Source organism: Dendronephthya gigantea, unplaced genomic scaffold (genome assembly GCF_004324835.1).
Source record: "Dendronephthya gigantea isolate DGI-Jeju-01 unplaced genomic scaffold, DenGig_1.0 000030F, whole genome shotgun sequence".
Lineage (NCBI taxonomy): Eukaryota > Metazoa > Cnidaria > Anthozoa > Malacalcyonacea > Nephtheidae > Dendronephthya > Dendronephthya gigantea.
In genome coordinates, this window is record NW_021163040.1 from 1,995,132 (window position 1) to 2,017,575 (window position 22,444).

The window sequence follows — 22,444 nt, forward strand, 5'->3', positions numbered from 1 at the left end:
GTTAGTAACTTTGCTTGCTCTCACGGCTCCGGATAGATCTTCGGATCTTGCTAAGAAAGACTTGCGGTTTCGATCTTATCATCCCGAAGGAGTATCTTTTCAGCTACCTGGTCTATCAAAAACGTCTAGGCCTAGTGACTCCCCTAAGTGTAGCTTCCATGCTACGTTTAAGGATGATAAGGACTTATGTCCAATTGAATGTTTAAAGTGTTACGAAGATCGCACTAGGAATTTCAGATCCAATGAGATTAAACAGTCAAACAGGTTGTTTTTGTCATATATTCGCCCACATAATCCCGTCTCATCTTCCACTCTGGCGAGATGGATTAAATATCTGTTGCACTTGTCGGGCGTAGATACAGATATTTTTCTGCTCATTCTATTAGAGGTGCTTCTACTTCTGAGGCTTTTAACAGGGAGTTTCTCTTCCTGAGATTTTAGGTATGGCAGATTGGTCTCGAGAGAGTACGTTCTCAAAGTTTTATTACAGGGCATCTTTCAATGTTTCACCTGGTAATGCAGTTTTATCAGCATCTAATCTTTGACACGTTTATTTATTTTAGCTTTGAATATGCATTGTTAAATTGAAGTCGAGTATCTCGAAGTATAATTTTAGATTATGCAAGTCTGCGAAGCAGATGCAGTATAATATTAATTATATGAGAGATATAAGACGAGATTTAACAATGCATTCCCGGCCAGGGGTTCCCCCTCCCCATGCATTATTACTAGTTTTGTTTTTTTCTTTATCTCTATAGGTCGTTTCACAAAAAGACGTGGAGGGAACGTAGGCCAGCGGTGATATGGTCATAAGTACCAGAACTTTATGTTATAGTGATTTGCTTCACTGAATTTAATTTAAAAGGAAGGAAAATAAAGACAATTAATATTATGCTGCATCTGCTTCGCAGACTTGCATAATCTAAAATTAACCTTCAATAATCTTTTAGCCACTGTTGAAATCTAACAGTGAAATATTTTGTATCAGCACTCAGTGATCATGTTTTAAATTCATCAAAAATAGACTAAAAAGGATCAATAGAGAGACGAGTAGATCAACTAAGAGAATTGAGTATTGATTCATCTTAATAGTTTGACTGAAAATACTCATGAATTGGCATTATATATGAGTGAAAGCTTCAGTGCATGACATTTTCAAATCCCATATGAGTTCTATTCATTAGACGTTTAATTCTAATAAAAAACAACATAGCCAAAACTCAAAAGATCAGTTATTGATCCTTTTTCATAAAATAGAGTCTTTCATAGCGTAACTAACATGTACCATTAATCGGGGAGAAATTGGGGGGCAAATTCAAGTCCCGGATGTTCACTCATTTACGATGTCCGTGTAATTTCCCTAAAATATCATTTCAGGATGTCTAAGGTAGTAAAATCAATTCAAAATAGTTACGCTATACGTACATGTGGGTAGCCTGTAAAACATTAACTGCGATGAAGTTATCATGATTTTTGGCACTTCACACGTTCTAAAGGTTTAAAGGGTCTTAATTTCGAGTGGTATTATACACCCATCAAATTCCAGCCAGGAACAGTTGATGGAAAAATGAGTCAACTATAGGTCGCCCGGGCAGGAATCGAACCTACGCTTTTGCGATGCCGTTGCAATGCTCTTGCCACTGAGCTACAGAGTTAGCTGACAAGAGCAAGCGTGGTTAATGTATATATGATGCTAATGCTGGGAATAGGTGAGGGTAAACCAATTAGGATTTTTGGCACTTCACTCGATGCAGGAATATTCTAGAGGTTTAAAAGGGTCTTAAGCCCCGTTTACACTAAATTCGATTTATTGGCACGGCACGGCTAAAATGGGTACCCGTGCCCATTTCATCTGTTCTCGGTCTTTGTTTTGGTAGCCTGAACACTTATAAAATTGGGTACGGGTACCAATTTTAGCCGTGCCGTGCCGTGCCGATAAATTCAGTGTAGTGTAAACGGGGCTTTAATATCGAGTGGTATTATACACACTTCAAATTCAAGCCAGGAACAGTTGATGCAAAATGAGTCAACCATAGGTCCTCCGGCAGGAATCGAACCTACGCTTTTGCGATGCCGGTGCAACGCCGGTGCAATGCTCTTACCACTGAGTTACAGAGAGCTGACAAGACCAAGCGTGGTTAATGTGTGCCGGAGGCCTATAGTTGACTCATTTTTATATCAACTGTTCCTGGCTTGAATTTGAAGTGTGCATAATACCACTCCAAATTAAGACTTTTTAAACCACTAGAATATTCCTGCATCGAGTGAAGTGCCAAAAATCATAATTGATTTACCCTCACCTATTTCCGGCATTATCATCTATCTATACACATTAACCACGCTGGCTCTTGTCATCTACCTCTGTAGCTCAGTGGCAAAAGCATTGTATCGGCATCGCAAAAGCGTAGGCTCCATTCCTGCCGGAGGACCTATACACGGTGTATCAAAAATATTCGAATCGAAATTTTGCGTGTAATAATGCTATACTTGTCAAATTTGGTTGATTTTTACACCATTGTTAAGTTCATTTATTTCTCTTTCAAATGAAACGTTTTACGTGTAATTTAGTTGAAAAATGAAGAAGTATTGGTTCGACAAAAAAATTTCATAAAAATCACCATTTTCCGCCGATGGGAACTGGACGTTTGTTTTATTGAAAATTAGTCCCAAAGGGCTTTAAAATCTAATCATTACTGAAAACTAAAATGCAAATTTATCGCAAAAATTCTCCTTATTCAATGCTCAACGATAGAAGTTTGAAGAACACAATGAATTAACACAATTAAATTTGCATTTTCTTTTGTCTGGAGGTCTCATTTCGAATCCCCATCGGCGGAAAAATTTGACCTGTGTAGAATATTCCTGCATCGAGTGAAGTGCCAAAAATCGTAATTGATTTACCCTATTCCCGACATTACCATCATATACACATTAACCACGCTTCCTTATGTCAGCTAGATCTAGCTGAAGCTTAGTGGCAAAAGCATCGCACCGACATCGCAAAAGCATCGCACCGACATCGCAAAAGCGTAGGTTCGATTCCTGCCGGAGAACCTATAGTTGCCTCATTCTTCCATCAACTGTCCCTGGCTTGAATTTGAAATGTGTATAATACCACTCGAAATTAAGACCCTTTAAACCTCTAGAATATGCGATGAAGCTATGTTGTATTCAATGTCAAACGACAGGCTGCTATAGTGGCGGGTAAATATCAACTAATGCTTAAGGCCATGTTACACGGTCCCATTTTTCTCGCAATGCAATTCTTCTTTTGAGAGATGTAAATTTGGAAACTACCGAACTTTTGTTTTTATTACACACCATGGCGTTTCTGACACTTACATTTTGAAGCCTCTTCACTAACTTACATCTCTTGAAAGTAGAATTGCATTGCATGTTGTAAGAAAAATGGCACCGTGTAACATAGTCTTTAGCCTAACATTCTAATGTCAAACAAAACGGCAAAATGCCCTATAGTTGGCTAGTTGAAGACATGTATAACGAAGTCAATTTTATTACACAATCTATATATTATAATATTTTATCATATTAAATATATTTTACGACAGATCAAAACATATATAAAACCATATTACAAGAGATAGGAAATGCATATTTTTTAAGCAGAATATTTGTAGAAAACAAAAAAGAGACTTAAGAGAGTAAGGTTCCAGGATGGTGGCACACATCCTCTGATAACATATTGCCGCAGGGTCACCATATATGCACAATGGTTGGTTGGTTGTTGAAAAAGCATGTTGTTGCAGACTATCCAACAAACCAGAGTCAACCAGCATCGCGGAAATCATGTCGCTTACCTTCTACAAATATTGCAAAAAGACACGAGTACTTGTCAATTAGTGTAATAATGGAGAAGAAAAATTGAGCTGCTAAAAGCATGCAACCAAATGTCTATACCATTTGTAAACGAGTGAAATTAAAGCACAAATATCTTGCTGTATATTGGTGAGTGGAGACAGATAAGATAAAAGTATATTTACTTACCAACAGGACCAAACAAATTAGCAATTATCCCACTTGGTATTGCCAACAGATTGAAATTTTAGCGCATGAACCCTGTTATGACCATTGAATACGTCTCTTTGATTGACATTGGGACGACATATAGGGCGTACAGTGCCATCGACAAATCCAAAACAATTATTTAATACAGCACCTTTTGAGAGAATTGCTTCAGCATAGAGTTCTAAGTTATCTTGGCCTAATATCTTATTATACCATCTCATAATTCTGTAACCGTGATTGACATAAATAAAATCGGCGACTTTGGAAGTTATCATAGAAATCTCTGGTACAGGCCTGCCAAATCGTGGAATAAGGTCGTTGTATCGACAAGGATATGCAAATCTTCGTAGAAGCATGCATAAACCCTCCATTCCGTCACAAACGGTTCGTTGGTCGCACCGAAACTCTCGAGGAATCCCCAAGACTTCTGCCAGTAAAGGCAAGTCGACTTTTTCAAAACGGAGTTCAGCCTTACACTCGGCTTCATCAATATTTTGTAGCTGAAATACACCGTAGTTTTCGTAAGAAAATAAAATTTTTTGATGTATTTATCTCATATAACAATGCAAACTCGTCTTCATCTATTAGCCCGTCATCGTAGCTGTCTAGTAACATCATTCTTGCATCTCTGAACGAACACATTTTTACTCAAATTGTGATTAAATCAGCTCTTGAACAGAAACGAAAGTTGTCTGAATTTCATCTGCTTCTTCGTCATCGAAGAAGCAGATGAAATTCACCCAACTTTCGCGTTCCCCTTGTAAAAACAAACCTTGCTTAAGGTTTGTTTACAAATTTCTACGACGGGGAAAACCCTTCCTCGCCTCAGTCTTTTAACGCTAACATCTTATCACTGTGGTAATAAGTCCGACTTTGAATGCCATCATTCATGCCATTCATCATTGATATATAAACGTGAATTGCTGAGTAGTACTTATCACGAAGGTATGTCCTATGACCTTGATTTTCCTCCACATCCTTTGAAAGTATCAGTAATAATGGCACACAATCATTGTGACAGTATTAATATAATTTGAATATATCACGGTCCACGAGCACAATTAATTCAGTGTTCTTTTGACCCTTAATCAATTAGTTCTTGAGATAAGGCAAGCAATACCTTTCCATTAGGCAGGTATTGAAATTAGACCTTGCCATTGTGTGGGTAATAAAATGAGACCTTGCCATTGTCTAGGTATTGAAATTGAAACCAGTCATTGTGCAGGTATAAATAAAACAACAGCCATTCTGCTGATATGTTAAAAAAATATATAAATTTAAGGCTACAAATATGGGCATCATTATTGAATTAAATACTGTTAATGTTTTATATTAATGTATTTTGTCATCTCTCAAGAAACAATTGATTAAGAGTCAAAAGACGGCTTGTTCCCTTTCATATTAGACCCTTTTTCCTTACAAAAGCGTCGTTTTCTCTTCCTAGTCAAGTTAAATCGGTCAAAAAAGTACGGACTGCTTGACCTTTGAATAGTTCCACTTTGGTGAATTATTTGGTTGCCCATTGTTGATTGTGGGTTAAGCGAAAAAAGAACGAGACCAGTATCCTCCTGTACGGACTGTATTTATTATATGACTAACCAGAGAGGTGCTGAAATCACCTTACGCTCGCCTGCACTGTTTGTCTAGAATAAGGCTAAACTCTGTATGAAAGGTATCTGTATGAAGCACAAATTACCGATCTTTTTATTACAAATTACAAGGCTAAAATCCGCGTTGGAAGGTAATATTAAGCACAAACTTCAGATATTAGTTGTGACCTCAGAATTACTGGCCAAAACTGGCCTCGGAATTACATTAGTTTTATTTGTGACCAATATTTCTTCCGTTTCTCGCAATCCGCGCACGTGATATCAACAGGTAAGTTAACGGACCAGGCAAAAGTCCCTGCTTTAAGCCGGGCGCACACACAACGATTTTACGGTAGTTGGTCCATTCTGGTTTAGACATATAGGCAGCCCTTGCCCAGACATGTTTTCCTTCTCGCGGCGCTCGCGCCTCGCGCGTGTACGCGAGTCTACTTGGTCTAATCATATGGTCTAATAATCGCCAGTCGCCACATTTTGATGAAAACATCCATCTAGACAATCTAGACAGGAATCGGCCGACTAAAATCGTCGTGTGTGCGCCTAGCTTTATGAAATAAACAAGATTGGATTTTTATATCTACACAAAAAAGGATTATGCATCAAACAACGAAAAGGTATGTACATAAATCTTATACGTGCTTTAATAATATATTTGCATGTGTATCTACATAAATAATATGCAAATATATGTCACATGCGTTGCCATTTGCCTTTGCATTCCGAGCCTATCGGCTTTCTACTTATAAATACTTATGTGCTAAAGCTTGTAATTGCGAATTATCTGACAATATTCTTTATAAAACTTTAACGTTGGACTATGTTTTATACATATTCACTCCCTGAATGATTTCTATATTAAGCGATTGAATTTTGATACGGCATGTCACAACACAATCTCATAATTTATAATTGTACATGTACAATACAAACAAAATATTTGAAAATTTCTCATTTGGCTTAGGGTTGTACAAATACTTTCGTTAAATATAATTCAGCTACAACTTTGAACTAAAAAAAAACAGGGCTACACAATAGCCCTGAAAATCGTAATGAGCGTGATAACTCTGGATAGCTCTAACATTGACCTTATCATGATGCTAATAAGCTTAACATTTGCCTTATCATTTGATAATTTTGAGCAAAGCTCTCTTTATTATTGTATAAATGTGTACCAAATGGCACTGAATAGTCACAATGCATATCGATGACTTATATTTATGACATTTATGATGATTCCTCTGATGTAAAGCCATAATATTTAAAAAATATAGCATGTTAACATTGACCTTATCATTATGCTAATTAGCTTAACATTCACCTTATCATTTGATAATTTTGAACAAAATTCCCATTATTTTTGTGTAAATGTGTACTAAATGTCACCATATAGTCACAAGACATATCGATGAGCTATATTTATGATGAATCTTCTGATACAAAGCCATAATATTTAAAAAATATAACATCTTAACATTGACCTTATCATTATGCTAATTAGCTTAACATTCACCTTATCATTTGATAATTTTGAGCAAAACTCTCTTTATTATTGTATAAATGTGTACCAAATGGCAATAAATAGTCACAATGCATATTGATGACTTATATTGATAATGATTCCTCTGATGTAAAGCCAAAGTATAGAAAAAATATAGCATTTTAACATTGACCTTATCATTATATTTTGTTGTATAATGTTCACTCCCCCCTGGTGAATGGTTCTTTTGCAACAAATAGACTCCTTAAGTAGATAAGTTGAAAATAATGGGAAAATAAAAGTGGCATCTTAACATTCTACTTATCATGTAGTGTGGACGCGGACGGGGACGGGGACGAGGACGGGGACGGGGACGTGGACGCCAAGACTATAGCAATAGCTCTCTTGCACTAAAGTGCAGGCGAGCTAAAAACGATTAAAATTCCCAACTAAAAAATTCCCGCCGAACCTGGCCAGTCCGTACTGTTGGTTACCGACCGCTCAGAAACCAATCAGAATGCTCTAGTCATAAAATAATAAATATTATTTTTCGTGAGACAAAACTGAATGTATTTGTAAGATTTACCTGGCTCCCGGATTTGTCTTGGCTTTCCCTGTTGCTTGGGGCTATGATTGATGGCCTTGGGGTCTGCCTTTCATTAGGAGTTATGAGCTGTAAAATTTATGGAGATATATTGCAAGTTGTCAGCTCCCCAAATAATTGCCAGTTTAATTTAATTGTTAATTAAATTATTTAACTAACAAAATTAACCTCATGGAAAAGTAACATGCCATGACATTTGTTTCGCAGGATATGTCAGAGATCAATATTAGACATTTATTATATGGCACGCAGTCTCGTGATAAAATGGCGTGCGCGGATTGGTTCTTTGCCGGTCTGGAATCCCCAGTATTAGACTGTTGCCGTGGTAACGGTCCAACTCTCATATTTTTGAACAAAAACAAGCTTGCACTTTCATTTTTGACACGAAAATTATCGACGGAACGAAGAAGGGCATTATTTGGTACATGTGAATATTATATTTATTCATCTTTGATTTTTAGCTCGCCTGCACTTTAGTGCAAGAGAGCTATTGCTATAGTCTTGGCGTCCGCGTCCCCATCCCCGTCCGCGTCCACACTACATGATAAGTAGAATGTTAAGATGCCACTTTTATTTTCCCATTATTTTCAACTTATCTACTTAAGGAGTCTATTTGTTGCAAAAGAACCATTTACCAGGGGGGAGTGAACATTATACAACAAAATATAATGATAAGGTCAATGTTAAAATGCTATATTTTTTCTATACTTTGGCTTTACATCAGAGGAATCATTATCAATATAAGTCATCAATATGCATTGTGACTATTTAGTGCCATTTGGTACACATTTATACAATAATAAAGAGAGTTTTGCTCAAAATTATCAAATGATAAGGTGAATGTTAAGCTAATTAGCATAATGATAAGGTCAATGTTAAGATGTTATATTTTTTAAATATTATGGCTTTGCATAAGAAGATTCATCATAAATATAGCTCATCGATATGTCTTGTGACTATATGGTGACATTTAGTACACATTTACACAAAAATAATGGGAATTTTGTTCAAAATTATCAAATGATAAGGTGAATGTTAAGCTAATTAGCATAATGATAAGGTCAATGTTAAGATGCTATATTTTTTAAATATTACGGCTTTACATCAGAGGAATCATCATAAATATAAGTCATCGATATGCATTGTGACTATTCAGTGCCATTTGGTACACATTTATACAATAATAAAGAGAGCTTTGCTCAAAATTATCAAATGATAAGGCAAATGTTAAGCTTATTAGCATCATGATAAGGTCAATGTTAGAGCTATCCAGAGTTATCACGCTCATTACGATTTTCAGGGCTATTGTGTAGCCCTGTTTTTTTTAGTTCAAAGTTGTAGCTGAATTATATTTAACGAAAGTATTTGTACAACCCTAAGCCAAATGAGAAATTTTCAAATATTTTGTTTGTATTGTACATGTACAATTATAAATTATGAGATTGTGTTGTGACATGCCGTATCAAAATTCAATCGCTTAATATAGAAATCATTCAGGGAGTGAATATGTATAAAACATAGTCCAACGTTAAAGTTTTATAAAGAATATTGTCAGATAATTCGCAATTACAAGCTTTAGCACATAAGTATTTATAAGTAGAAAGCCGATAGGCTCGGAATGCAAAGGCAAATGGCAACGCATGTGACATATATTTGAATATTATTTATGTAGATACACATGCAAATATATTATTAAAGCCAGTTAAATTGTAGACAGGGCCCTTTGAACTACCTATAAGATTTATGTACATACCTTTTCGTTGTTTGATGGATAATCCTTTTTTGTGTAGATATAAAAATCCAATCTTGTTTATTTCATAAAGCTAGGCGCACACACGACGATTTTAGTCGGCCGATTCCTGTCTAGATTGTCTAGATGGATGTTTTCATCAAAATGTGGCGACTGGCGATTATTAGACCATATGATTAGACCAAGTAGACTCGCGTACACGCGCGAGGCGCGAGCGCCGCGAGGAGGAAAACATGTCTGGGCAAGGGCTGCCTATATGTCTAAACCAGAATGGACCAACTACCGTAAAATCGTTGTGTGTGCGCCCGGCTTAAAGCAGGGACTTTTGCCTGGTCCGTTAACTTACCTGTTGATATCACGTGCGCGGATTGCGAGAAACGGAAAAATATTGGTCACAAATAAAACTAATGTAATTCCGAGGCCAGTTTTGGCCAGTAATTCTGAGGTCACAACTAATATCTGAAGTTTGTGCTTAATATTACCTTCCAACGCGGATTTTAGCCTTGTAATTTGTAATAAAAATCGGTAATTTGTGCTTCATACAGATACCTTTCATACAGAGTTTAGCCTTATTCTAGACAAACAGTGCAGGCGAGCGTAAGGTGATTTCAGCACCTCTCTGGTTAGTCATATAATAAATACAGTCCGTACAGGAGGATACTGGTCTCGTTCTTTTTTCGCTTAACCCACAATCAACAATGGGCAACCAAATAATTCACCAAAGTGGAACTATTCAAAGGTCAAGCAGTCCGTACTTTTTTGACCGATTTAACTTGACTAGGAAGAGAAAACGACGCTTTTGTAAGGAAAAAGGGTCTAATATGAAAGGGAACAAGCCGTCTTTTGACTCTTAATCAATTGTTTCTTGAGAGATGACAAAATACATTAATATAAAACATTAACAGTATTTAATTCAATAATGATGCCCATATTTGTAGCCTTAAATTTATATATTTTTTTAACATATCAGCAGAATGGCTGTTGTTTTATTTATACCTGCACAATGACTGGTTTCAATTTCAATACCTAGACAATGGCAAGGTCTCATTTTATTACCCACACAATGGCAAGGTCTAATTTCAATACCTGCCTAATGGAAAGGTATTGCTTGCCTTATCTCAAGAACTAATTGATTAAGGGTCAAAAGAACACTGAATTAATTGTGCTCGTGGACCGTGATATATTCAAATTATATTAATACTGTCACAATGATTGTGTGCCATTATTACTGATACTTTCAAAGGATGTGGAGGAAAATCAAGGTCATAGGACATACCTTCGTGATAAGTACTACTCAGCAATTCACGTTTATATATCAATGATGAATGGCATGAATGATGGCATTCAAAGTCGGACTTATTACCACAGTGATAAGATGTTAGCGTTAAAAGACTGAGGCGAGGAAGGGTTTTCCCCGTCGTAGAAATTTGTAAACAAACCTTAAGCAAGGTTTGTTTTTACAAGGGGAACGCGAAAGTTGGGTGAATTTCATCTGCTTCTTCGATGACGAAGAAGCAGATGAAATTCAGACAACTTTCGTTTCTGTTCAAGAGCTGATTTAATCACAATTTGAGTAAAAATGTGTTCGTTCAGAGATGCAAGAATGATGTTACTAGACAGCTACGATGACGGGCTAATAGATGAAGACGAGTTTGCATTGTTATATGAGATAAATACATCAAAAAATTTTATTTTCTTACGAAAACTACGGTGTATTTCAGCTACAAAATATTGATGAAGCCGAGTGTAAGGCTGATGCTAGATGCTCTCTCCTCCGCAGAGCCCGCTAAAACAGTCTTACCGTCTTACATCCTAAAACCGTAAAACCGTCTTACATGAAGTTTGCCGGGGAAGCGTGAGCGCGCATTGCATGAAGGGAGGACGAAAATTGAAGGGGAGCGGCAGCGCTTCCACTTGCCAGGAAATTTCCTGGCAAAAGGAAATATTGGGCTTTGGCAGGAAAAATGCCAGGAAATTTACTTTAGAAGGAAATTGGAAGGAAATTTAGTAAAATATCAGGAAAATGCAAGGAAATTTTAAATTTTCGATAATTTTGTGGTTTTATTTCGAGATTTTAATACAAAATCACTCAAATTGTCTCTGATTTCAATGGTTGAAGAGATTAGAGAAGGCAAATGTGGCTTTGCTGACATATTCATACTGCATTTATTATAATTTATACGTTAAACCTACATATTAACCATATTAACAAATTAACGACATGAAAGCAAATGATGCTGTCATTGTCAAAGACTCTGTAGTGTAGCCCGTGCTGCGTTACCAAAAAATACAATTTAATATTGTACTTAAAAAAGCAATTTCTAAATAATTTTTTCAATTGGAGCACTAGGCTAGTTCTCTTACTAAAAATGTATTGGAATTTGAGAAATTACTTTATTGAGAACTTTGTTCTATGTTCTGATTAATTGTGAGACAATATTAAAAACAGTTTGAAAAGCAGCGTGGCAGCATCTTCAAACAATTTAGCATCAAATGTGTTATAACAACTGGCTAAAATAGACGAAACACTTCTCGACGTTTCGACCTGAAGGCCTTCGTCAGGTCAGGAAACTTTCTCCTGACGAAGGCCCTCAGGTTTGAGACGTCGAGAAGTGTTTTGTCTATTTTAGGCAGTTGTTATACCACATTTGATATAAAAAACATATTTACATTAACATAAAAAATGGCCAAAGCATTTAAGTCTGAAAATTATCAGTTTATGTCACTTATCCGAGTTGTCCGGAGTTATAAAAGCGCTACAAATGCAGATATTTATGAGGTAAAAATACTCAACTGCCAGGAAATTTGGAAGGAAATTTTGTGATGGCTGGAAGGAAATATGAAAGAGAAACAGGAAAAGGAAAGGAAATTTGGGTAGCAGCGAGTGGAAGCACTGGGGAGCGGGCTCTGCCAACAAATGTCAAAAAGTAAGTCAAAAACTATGGTCAATTGACCAAACTTCGACTTCAACGTAAGATATGAATAAAATCTCAAAATGTCAATGCATATGAGTGATTCTTTGGAGGAAATTCAGGAGAACTTTCAAGATCTTAGTATCGAAGGTCAGTAAAGTCATTTAAATATAAGATTTTGCACGCGAATGAGTGGTATCAGATTGTTTACCTTTAGCAATTATTTTATTATTTTTATATAAATGCACAGGAGGATTGGGAAAAGTAGCTTTATTGGATTTGAGATCGCTTGACGTCCATGATTTAAGCGAGTCTTACTGTATTGTTTTTGACATATACATGAAGTTGTAGATGATCCTAGGCGGAACTGATTCTCGGATATTATATAGCCATTATAGGTTCATAATACCTTAGTTTTTGTAATAATTTATTACTAATGAATAAACATATAAAAATCGTATTATGTGATGGTTTAGACCCTGATGAAAGACGGGGGATTTAGGCGTTCCTTACTAAATTTATATTATTACTATTTTCATGAATAGAAGAAGACTCTGGCTTTTTTCCCACTAATGCTAGTACTCCAGAAAGGTTGGAAGTTAAAAAGGTGCACCATTTGACTCCTAAGTTGGATAATGAACCAACAAAGAGATTGCACACAAGTGAAAGCCCTACAAATGCGGCCAGTAAGTTTGTTTCTTTAATATGTATTAAACGTGAGAGTTTTTATAACCATTTTATGATAATTATGAAATGTTATGTAATTATCAGACATGTAGAATGGCATCATATATGATTGGGGATGGGGATATCCAAAATTAAAAAATATATATTGTGAAAATTTAAGGCTTTTAACTTGCACACCCACTTTTTTCCCACTTACAGTATTCATCTATACAATAAGCAGGGGCTCTTAAATCCCCCCTCCTTGGCTATGTGCCAGATACTTATGCTAATTGTCAATTGGTTGATCATATAAAAAGGTTGATTTATTTCAATGGGTTGTGAATTTATTATTGAGAGTCTTACTTTTTACAAGTACTTAATAAGTATTTTTTACAGGTTTGCAGCAAATGTTATTCTCATTTGTGAATCACACATAGTAGTACATGCTTACTTATTTTACTCCTGAATAATATCATCTCTAGACAGTTTTTATGCTAGGCAACTATTTTCTTGTAATGGATAACAATTTCCACTTATAGATATATATGTCTGAGGGCATGCTTTCTGAGAAGAACTTGATTTTAGGCAACATTCTTTGCATTTTTGTGACACTTTTTTCTAAATGTATTGTCATTCAGGGCAAAGTTTTCTTTGACAAAAGAAAAATGTTTCTGAATGAGGCCTTGCCCATTTGCCATTTCTGCACTCATCCCTGATTTACATACTGTTTGCTGTGCAAGTGGCAGTGTTTAATCAGACTTCAAATATGCTGTGCACACAAGCATTTTGCTCTTGGTTTCTGGTACTCAGGATGGCATTTTGCTGTAGACACATTAAATAATGTCACAACATGAGAGGGCCTGTATGAAGAATACTATAATTAGGATGAACTTAAATTAAAAATTCAATAATGATAAGTTTTATCAGGTATAAGGGCAATTCATGTGACCTATTATCATGGTAATTTTCCAAATGCTTGTGAGATATCAAGGAGATTATTTTGAACTGTATAAATATTGCACCAAAATATTAAAGCAGAGTGCATTGCAGTCCCATAATGCAAGTCTTACTAACCAAGCTGATTGAGATTCAATCCTCAAAAATTCCTCCCCTAACTTTAGCAAAAATTGTTTTAACATAAATTTAACATCAAAGGTACTGTAGATTCTATAGAGTAAATAATCTGGTAATGAGTTATTAACCAGGGACCCTGTTCCTTGAGAACTGAGTTTCCTCAATGATAGTAAATTTCTAATATGTACTCTGGGTAAGGTTTGACAATAATTATTGACTAACTAATGTTTTTTATGGCTATATGTTTGTATAGGAAATGAACATGCTGAGCATATGGATTCAAAAGATCAAAGAAAAAATATCACTAGCAACATTTTACCAAAGGATGTATTGGTTGGTATACTGAAGGAGAATTTTGTCGAACTGAGTGGAGCTGCAATAAACCAAACTGAAGTGTTTGATATTTTACATTTGGACAAATCTAAAAAGATATTGGCAACAAATGCCATGAAAGAAGCGTTTTCTGGTGTCTTAGTTTCACGTAAAAGAAAAGACAATATCACACTTTACAAGAATGTTGCACGAAAAAGCTCACTCAATCTTAATCCACCATCATTATCCTTGCAAGAATCGTCTGAGATAAAAAATATCAAGGAAGTCATTGCAAGTGTTTCTGCTGAGTTGGAATTAGTAAATCAGCATTTAGAAAAAGAGCTGTCTGATGATAACATCAACAGAGATGCTGTCCGTACATTGGTTGATATGCTGTTTGTAAGAATTCAGGAACTTTCAAATATCCGAGAAAATGTGTATGAGAAGGAAATCCAGCAATTACTTCAACATCAAAAGGAATGTGAAAGACTTTGTGCAAATGACAAGAAGAAACTTAATGAGGAAATGCAAACATTCATTGGTTTCTTAAATATTGGACTTGAAACCAGTTTAGATCAGATTAATTTTGATTCTATTTTTAACGATCTGCCATCAAATGTAAGAGAAAGATGCCCGATTCTTTATGATGTGTTGGATACATTGTTTTTGAACAAAAGTAGTGCAAGAAATGTTTCAGAAATAAGGTATCTCCATCCAAACATTTCAAGGTAGTTCACAAGCAGTTCAGAATAAGCAAATGCGAGTTATCCTGGCGACACTTTATGTTGATGTGTTACATACTTTGTCCACTGTTTTTGCTGGCGTTTTTAATGTTTTTGCGTCTAGCTGTCCGTGCATAAAATGTCCATTTTATATAAACCATACATTAAAGCGAACGCCGGTATACGATGAGTAAACATTCGCATTTCCAGAAATACGCAATACATGTCTTCCTTTCCCGTCTTTTATCCATCTTTTACAGATACAATGGACTGTATACGCTCACGTTGTCACCCACATATTTAAATAGTCGCACTCACTTGTCCAAGTTATAGGAAGTTACATGTGCGATAGACACTCATACAACCTTTTTTGTAGGAAGGTTGAGAAAATATTAACAGCAAGTTGTTTAAGAAGCAATATTTAACAGAAATCTATTCGAAAATACAATAATGAATAAGTATTTTTACATTTTATTAACATTTATTATATTCTACGCAAAATCATCCGCCATGTTGTTTGCGTTAGTTGGCAGAGGCTTGGGAAATTTCCCTCCTCCCATCATACCCCGCGCGCTAAAAATTGTTGAGATACTTCATGTAATAGTAAACCTTTCATGTAATAGTAAACCTAAGCCTCTGCGGAGGAGAGAGGTCTAGATGGATGTTTTCATCAAAATGTGGCGACTGGCGATCTATACTTGGTCATAATCCTGGTATTAAATAATGGTAATAATATTAGACAATATATTAGACCAAGTAGACTCGCGTACACGCGCGAGGCGCGAGCGCCGCGAGAAGGAAAATATGTCTGGGCAAGGGCTGCCTATATGTCTAAACCTGAATGGACCTGGGACTTTTGCCTGGTCCGTTAACTTACCTGTTGATATCACGTGCGCGGATTGCGAGAAACGGAAGAAATATTGGTCACAAATAAAACTCACAAATGTAATTCCGAGGCCAGTTTTGGCTGGCCAGTAATTCTGAGGTCACAACTAATATCTCAATTTTGTGCTTAATTTTACCTTCCAACGCGGATTTTAGCCTTGCAATTTGTAATAAAAAGATCGGTAATTTGTGCTTCATACAGATACCCAGACCTGGGCAAAAGTCCCAGGTCCATTCAGGTTTAGACATATAGGCAGCTTTTGCCCAGACATATTTTCCTTCTCGCGGCACAGTTTAAGGATATACAGTTGTGTAACTCGCGGCGGAACCCTTTGATGTTGCTGTCCCTCAATTCCAAGCGCTCACGCCATTTTCCACGCGCCACGCAAATTGCAAAAGGATATTATATAGTTTTATGTATCATTACACAAATGTTTATACATTTCATGTATCATTACACAATTGGATATAAATTCTTTTCAGTGATTTACAGTCAATTTCAGCCACTGTTGGTCGTCATGTGTCTTTTTTATTAGTATCTATCAAGCTGGTTTGGTTGCTATTTCATGTTCACAAGAAATGTGCCACTGGGAAAAGCACTCATCAATGAAAAGTTTGCAGAAAGCACTAGTGAATTGCAGATGCATGTGTTGGATTGTTGGAATGCATCTTGCTAATATTGCCAAAACATTCTTTAAGCTTTGTGATCAAAGATTGGTTTAGCTATACCTATATATATATATATATATATATATATTATATGTTTATCTTTCATATTTATCAAGTTTATCAAGTACAGAAATACTTGTTCCATTGATTTTGTGTTTTTTAGAATCCATGCCATTTGCTTGTGTTCGTGCTTGTGAAACTAATGCGTTTTGGCAAACACACTAGGGCATCGGTAACTGGCCCATAACAAAGAGAAAAACCTGCAGTATTTTCCTTCTATGTTAATCCTTGTAATTAATATGAAATGTCTACCGTGTAGCTTAACAACATATCAAAATGTAAAACTCCATTCAAGTTTCTGAAAACTTGTTCTTCGGCAACATCGATTTGCCCTGTCACTCCTCGAATCCTATTTATTTAGTTTTTCCCGTCTCAAAAAAGGCTTATTTACACCAATTCTGATAAAAACGTGCAGCTCCAACTCCTTTTATAAAATACGCGACAATGAAGCAAATCGATAAGATAAATTCGCCAAAATCGTTGTTTTACTGCAAAAATTGACTATTTTCCTAGCTTTTTCTATACTAAAAGAAGCCATGACACGGTCTTTTGCTTCGCGCGTGCGGATAACTATGCGGGGGACAAGAATTCCTCCGAGTTCCACAAAATTTGCGATGATTTAAGCTCTGACGATTTAGAATATTTAACAGTTAAAATAACTAAGCCTCGGTCTAAATCTCTTTTAATTAGCACTTGGTATCGACCTCCAGATCTGCCAACGTATTACTTTGATTATTTTGAGAAAATAATACAGAAGGTAGATTTGACGAATCATGACTACTTTCTATTAGGTGACATAAATGTGGACCTTATGCCGGGAGCAACATCAGCCAATGCTAATAAATTAAATGGTATATTTGAAATTTTTGGCCTCACACAACTAATTAAAGAACCCACTGGAACTACCACAGGTAGCCCGCTATTGGATTTGCTTTTAGTTAAATATTAAACACATTCTATGCAAAACGACATGAAGTGTCATCTTCCTTCATTCACTGCCGACATATTATCGCAGGCGCCAATTCGTGCGGTGCAGTGTAACCTTTATGTATATATTAATATAAGGTTGGCAACTCTTTGTCGTATTTTCACATTTACGAATTACATACCCAAATTACACATGAAAATACTCGTACTTAAACACAAAAATATACACAAAAAACTAAATCTATGTGGGAACTGACTCTCCTAAAACATTTCCGAAACATTTGTTTGTCTTTAAAGCCATTGCAAATATGTCAAATTTACGAAAATACAAACACTTTTTGGTTGAATTTTTTGAAAAGCCGTCGGGATCCCATCACCCTGCTCTACGTCACAGCAAACACGCAATATGATTGGCTGGTTGAGTCCCGTTAACGTAAACAAATTTCAAAATTCAAAGCTAAGCCAATCATATTGCGTGTTTGCTGTGACGTAGGGCAGGGTGATGGGATCCCGACGGCTTTTCAAAAAATTCAACCAAAAAGTGTTTGTATTTTCGTAAATTTCACATATTTGCAATGGCTTTAAAGACAAACAAATGTTTCGGAAATGTTTTAGGAGAGTCAGTTCCCACATAGATTTAGTTTTTTGTGTATATTTTTGTGTTTAAGTACGAGTATTTTCATGTGTAATTTGTGTATGTAATTCGTAAATGTGAAAATACGACAAAGAGTTGCCAACCTTATATTAATATATACATAAAGGTTACACTGCACCGCACGAATTGGCGCCTGCGATAATATGTCGGCAGTGAATGAAGGAAGATGACACTTCATGTCGTTTTGCATAGAATGTGTTTAATATTTAACTAAAAGCAAATCCAATAGCGGGCTACCTGTGGAACTACACCATATTCCTCAACGCTAATTGATCTTTGCGTTACAAATGCCCCAACAAAGATCATAAATTCAGGTATAATTGATCTTTCCATAAGTGATCATGTTTTTTTAGTTTATATGACACATAAGGTTCATTATAAGAAAGCGGAAGCGCGATTAGTTGAAATAAGGAGTATGAAAAATTTTCATAGAGGAAACTTTATAGGAGATTTAAAACAACAGCAATGGTTAGAATTAAATTTGTGCAATGAACCTAATGAAATGTGGGTAAGATGGAAAGGGATGTTACTTAATTGCATTGATAAACATGCTCCACTCAGATTAAAAAGAATTGGGAAAAAGAAATCCCCTTGGATAACTAATCAATTAAAACAAAAAATGCGCCAGAGAGATTTTTTGAAAAAGAAAGCAAAAATGACTGGAGACACATTGATTTGGCAACAATATAAATCATTAAGGAACTCTACGAATAATGAAATTAAAAAAGTGAACATGTACACCTTGAGACCAACCAGAACAATCCAAAGTCAACTTGGAAACTTATTAATGAATTAAGCTCTCGCAATAATTCTTGTCATAAGACCATATCTAATATTACAATTGGCGAAGAAACAATAAATGCGCCTAAGGACATAGCCGAAATGTTTAATTCTCACTTTGCAAAAGTAGGTGAGAATTTAGCATCTGATATACCACCATCTGCTGTGGAACCGGAGGTTTATATTGAGCCAACTGAAACCACATTCTCATTGACACCCCCCACAATAAATACAGTTTGTAGTAAATTAAGAACGATTAACGAAAAGAAAGCATCAGGTCTGGATAAAATACCCTGAAAACTTTTAAAACTTGCAGCTGAAATCGTTGCCCCATCATTAACTCTAATATTTGATAAGATTATAACTACTGGCATATTCCCAACGGAATGGAAGTTAGCAAGAGTTACGCCGATTTTTAAGAAAGGTAGAAAAGATGATATGGACAACTATCGACCAATATCCGTAATTTCATGTGTTGCTAAGATTTTTGAAAAACTGATTTTTGATCAGCTATATGAGTATTTAAATGCTAATAATTTGATATCCAAAGCTCAATCCGGTTTTCGATCATTGCACAGTACATTAACTGCCTTATTAGAAGCAACGGACAAATGGTCAATCAACATAGATAATGGCTTACTCAATGGAGTGGTCTTTATCGACCTCAAAAAAGCATTTGATACCATTGATCACACCATTCTCTTACGGAAGCTAAGAATATATGGTGTTGACCAAAGCGGCATCAAACTCTTTGAATCATATCTAAGCAACCGTGGCCAAACGGATGTTGCGTAAATGGTGAATTATCTGAGGCTGTTAAAATAAGTTGTGGTGTGCCTCAAGGTAGCAACTTGGGGCCACTATTGTTTTTAATTTACATTAACGATTTGCCTAATTGTCTGGAAAGAGCCTCTCCGAGAATGTTTGCTGATGATACTAATATAAGTATTGCGGCAAAATCTGTAGCAGAGCTTGAATCAATAATTAACTCTGAATTGAAAAATCTTAATCAATGGCTCATAGCTAACAAACTGAGTCTAAATGTCGCTAAAACGGAATTTATGATAATTGGATCTCGTCAACGGTTAATGATACACAATAATGAACAAATAAACATTGAAATTGACGGGAAGATAATCAAGAGAGTTAAAGATACGAAATCATTAGGATTACAAATTGATGAGCACCTAGTATGGGCGCGACACGTTGAAGCATTTCCAAAAAGGTTGCGTCGGCAATTGGTGCTCTTAAAAGGATACGCCAGTTCATAGATACAAGCACTGCCCTCAAAATTTACGGAGCTTTGATTCAACCGTATTTTGATTATTGTAGTTCAGTTTGGGATGGTTTAAATATCACGTTAAATGATAAATTGCAAAAACTGCAAAATAGAGCAGCGAGGGTAATTACCAAATCTGGATACGATGCAAGTTCCAGCGACCTTTTCACTAAACTAGGTTGGGACAATCTTTCGACACGCCGGAAAAAACACAAGGCTCTAATAATGTTCAAAATTCTTAACGATTTAACACCGAATTATCTCCGTAATTTATTTGAATTCCACAGCACAGGATACAACTTGAGAAACTCTGAAAATGCTTTATTTGTACCAAAACCGCGAACAAATTATGCTAAACGAAGTTTTAGTTATAGTGGCGCGGTGTTGTGGAATGAGTTACCTCAAAATGTACGAGCATTATGCTCTCTTAACCAATTCAAAAGGGAGATTGACAACATTTTTTCCCTATAAAACAGACTCTCGCACGGCAATCTTGTAAATCAGTTTATATATCTGTATTTTAATTGTATTGTATTGTGTTGTAATTAGTAATTTTGTCCCTGAATATCTAATGAATGTATATAATTATAGCCCACTTTTTATACGGTAGATTTTACCGTGCTTAAATAAAGTTTTGATTGATTGATTGATTGATTGAACTGTATATCCTTAAACTGTGTCGCGGCGCTCGCGCCTCGCGCGTGTACGCGAGTCTACTTGGTCTAATATTATTACCAGGATTATGACCAAGTATAGATCGCCAGTCGCCACATTTTGATGAAAACATCCATCTAGACAATCTAGACAGGATCGGCCGACTAAAATCGTCGTGTGTGCGCCTAGCTTTATGAAATAAACAAGATTGGATTTTTATATCTACACAAAAAAGGATTATGCATCAAACAACGAAAAGGTATGTACATAAATCTTATAGGTAGTTCAAAGGGCCCTGTCTACAATTTAACTGGCTTTAAGAATATATTTGCATGTGTATCTACATAAATAATATGCAAATATATGTCACATGCGTTGCCATTTGCCTTTGCATTCCGAGCCTATCGGCTTTCTACTTATAAATACTTATGTGCTAAAGCTTGTAATTGCGAATTATCTGACAATATTCTTTATAAAACTTTAACGTTGGACTATGTTTTATATATATTCACTCCCTGAATGATTTCTATATTAAGCGATTGAATTTTGATACGGCATGTCACAACACAATCTCATAATTTATAATTGTACATGTACAATACAAACAAAATATTTGAAAATTTCTCATTTGGCTTAGGGTTGTACAAATACTTTCGTTAAATATAATTCAGCTACAACTTTGAACTAAAAAAAAACAGGGCTACACAATAGCCCTGAAAATCGTAATGAGCGTGATAACTCTGGATAGCTCTAACATTGACCTTATCATGATGCTAATAAGCTTAACATTTGCCTTATCATTTGATAATTTTGAGCAAAGCTCTCTTTATTATTGTATAAATGTGTACCAAATGGCACTGAATAGTCACAATGCATATCGATGACTTATATTTATGATGATTTCTCTGATGTAAAGCCGTAATATTTAAAAAATATAGCATCTTAACATTGACCTTATCATTATGCTAATTAGCTTAACATTCACCTTATCATTTGATAATTTTGAAAAAATTCCCATTATTTTTGTGTAAATGTGTACTAAATGTCACCATATAGTCACAAGACATATCGATGAGCTATATTTATGATGAATCTTCTGATGCAAAGCCAAAATATTTAAAAAATATAACATCTTAACATTGACCTTATCATTATGCTAATTAGCTTAACATTCACCTTATCATTTGATAATTTTGAGCAAAACTCTCTTTATTATTGTATAAATGTGTACCAAATGGCAATAAATAGTCACAATGCATATTGATGACTTATATTGATAATGATTCCTCTGATGTAAAGCCAAAGTATAGAAAAAATATAGCATTTTAACATTGACCTTATCATTATATTTTGTTGTATAATGTTCACTCCCCCCTGGTAAATGG

At 35.5% G+C, this 22,444-nt stretch overlaps 1 protein-coding gene, 1 long non-coding RNA gene and 1 pseudogene across 2 annotated transcripts; 2 read left to right on the plus strand and 1 right to left on the minus strand.

Annotated features, from left to right (window-relative positions):
• Nucleotides 1–3,654: 3,654 nt before the first annotated feature.
• On the minus strand, nt 3,655–8,159 carry LOC114524234. Its single transcript, XR_003687087.1, has 3 exons — nt 7,697–8,159; nt 4,006–4,526; nt 3,655–3,821 (listed from the first exon to the last, which is right to left on the minus strand). It is a non-coding gene; the product is annotated as an uncharacterized LOC114524234 (long non-coding RNA).
• A 4,864-nt stretch (nt 8,160–13,023) lies between these two features.
• On the plus strand, nt 13,024–15,928 carry LOC114524217. Its single transcript, XM_028545358.1, has 2 exons — nt 13,024–13,062; nt 14,370–15,928. Exon 2 carries the CDS (start codon nt 14,390–14,392, stop codon nt 15,158–15,160), a length of 771 nt encoding a protein of 256 aa, XP_028401159.1. The 5' UTR covers nt 13,024–13,062; nt 14,370–14,389; the 3' UTR covers nt 15,161–15,928.
• Nucleotides 15,929–18,567: 2,639 nt separating this feature from the next.
• On the plus strand, nt 18,568–20,890 carry LOC114524224 (annotated as a pseudogene).
• Nucleotides 20,891–22,444: the final 1,554 nt, after the last annotated feature.

Bases quoted from the DNA above. Each gene is read 5' to 3' on its own strand.
- LOC114524217 (XM_028545358.1), top strand. From the start codon at position 14,390: ATGGATTCAAAAGATCAAAGAAAAAATATCACTAGCAACATTTTACCA.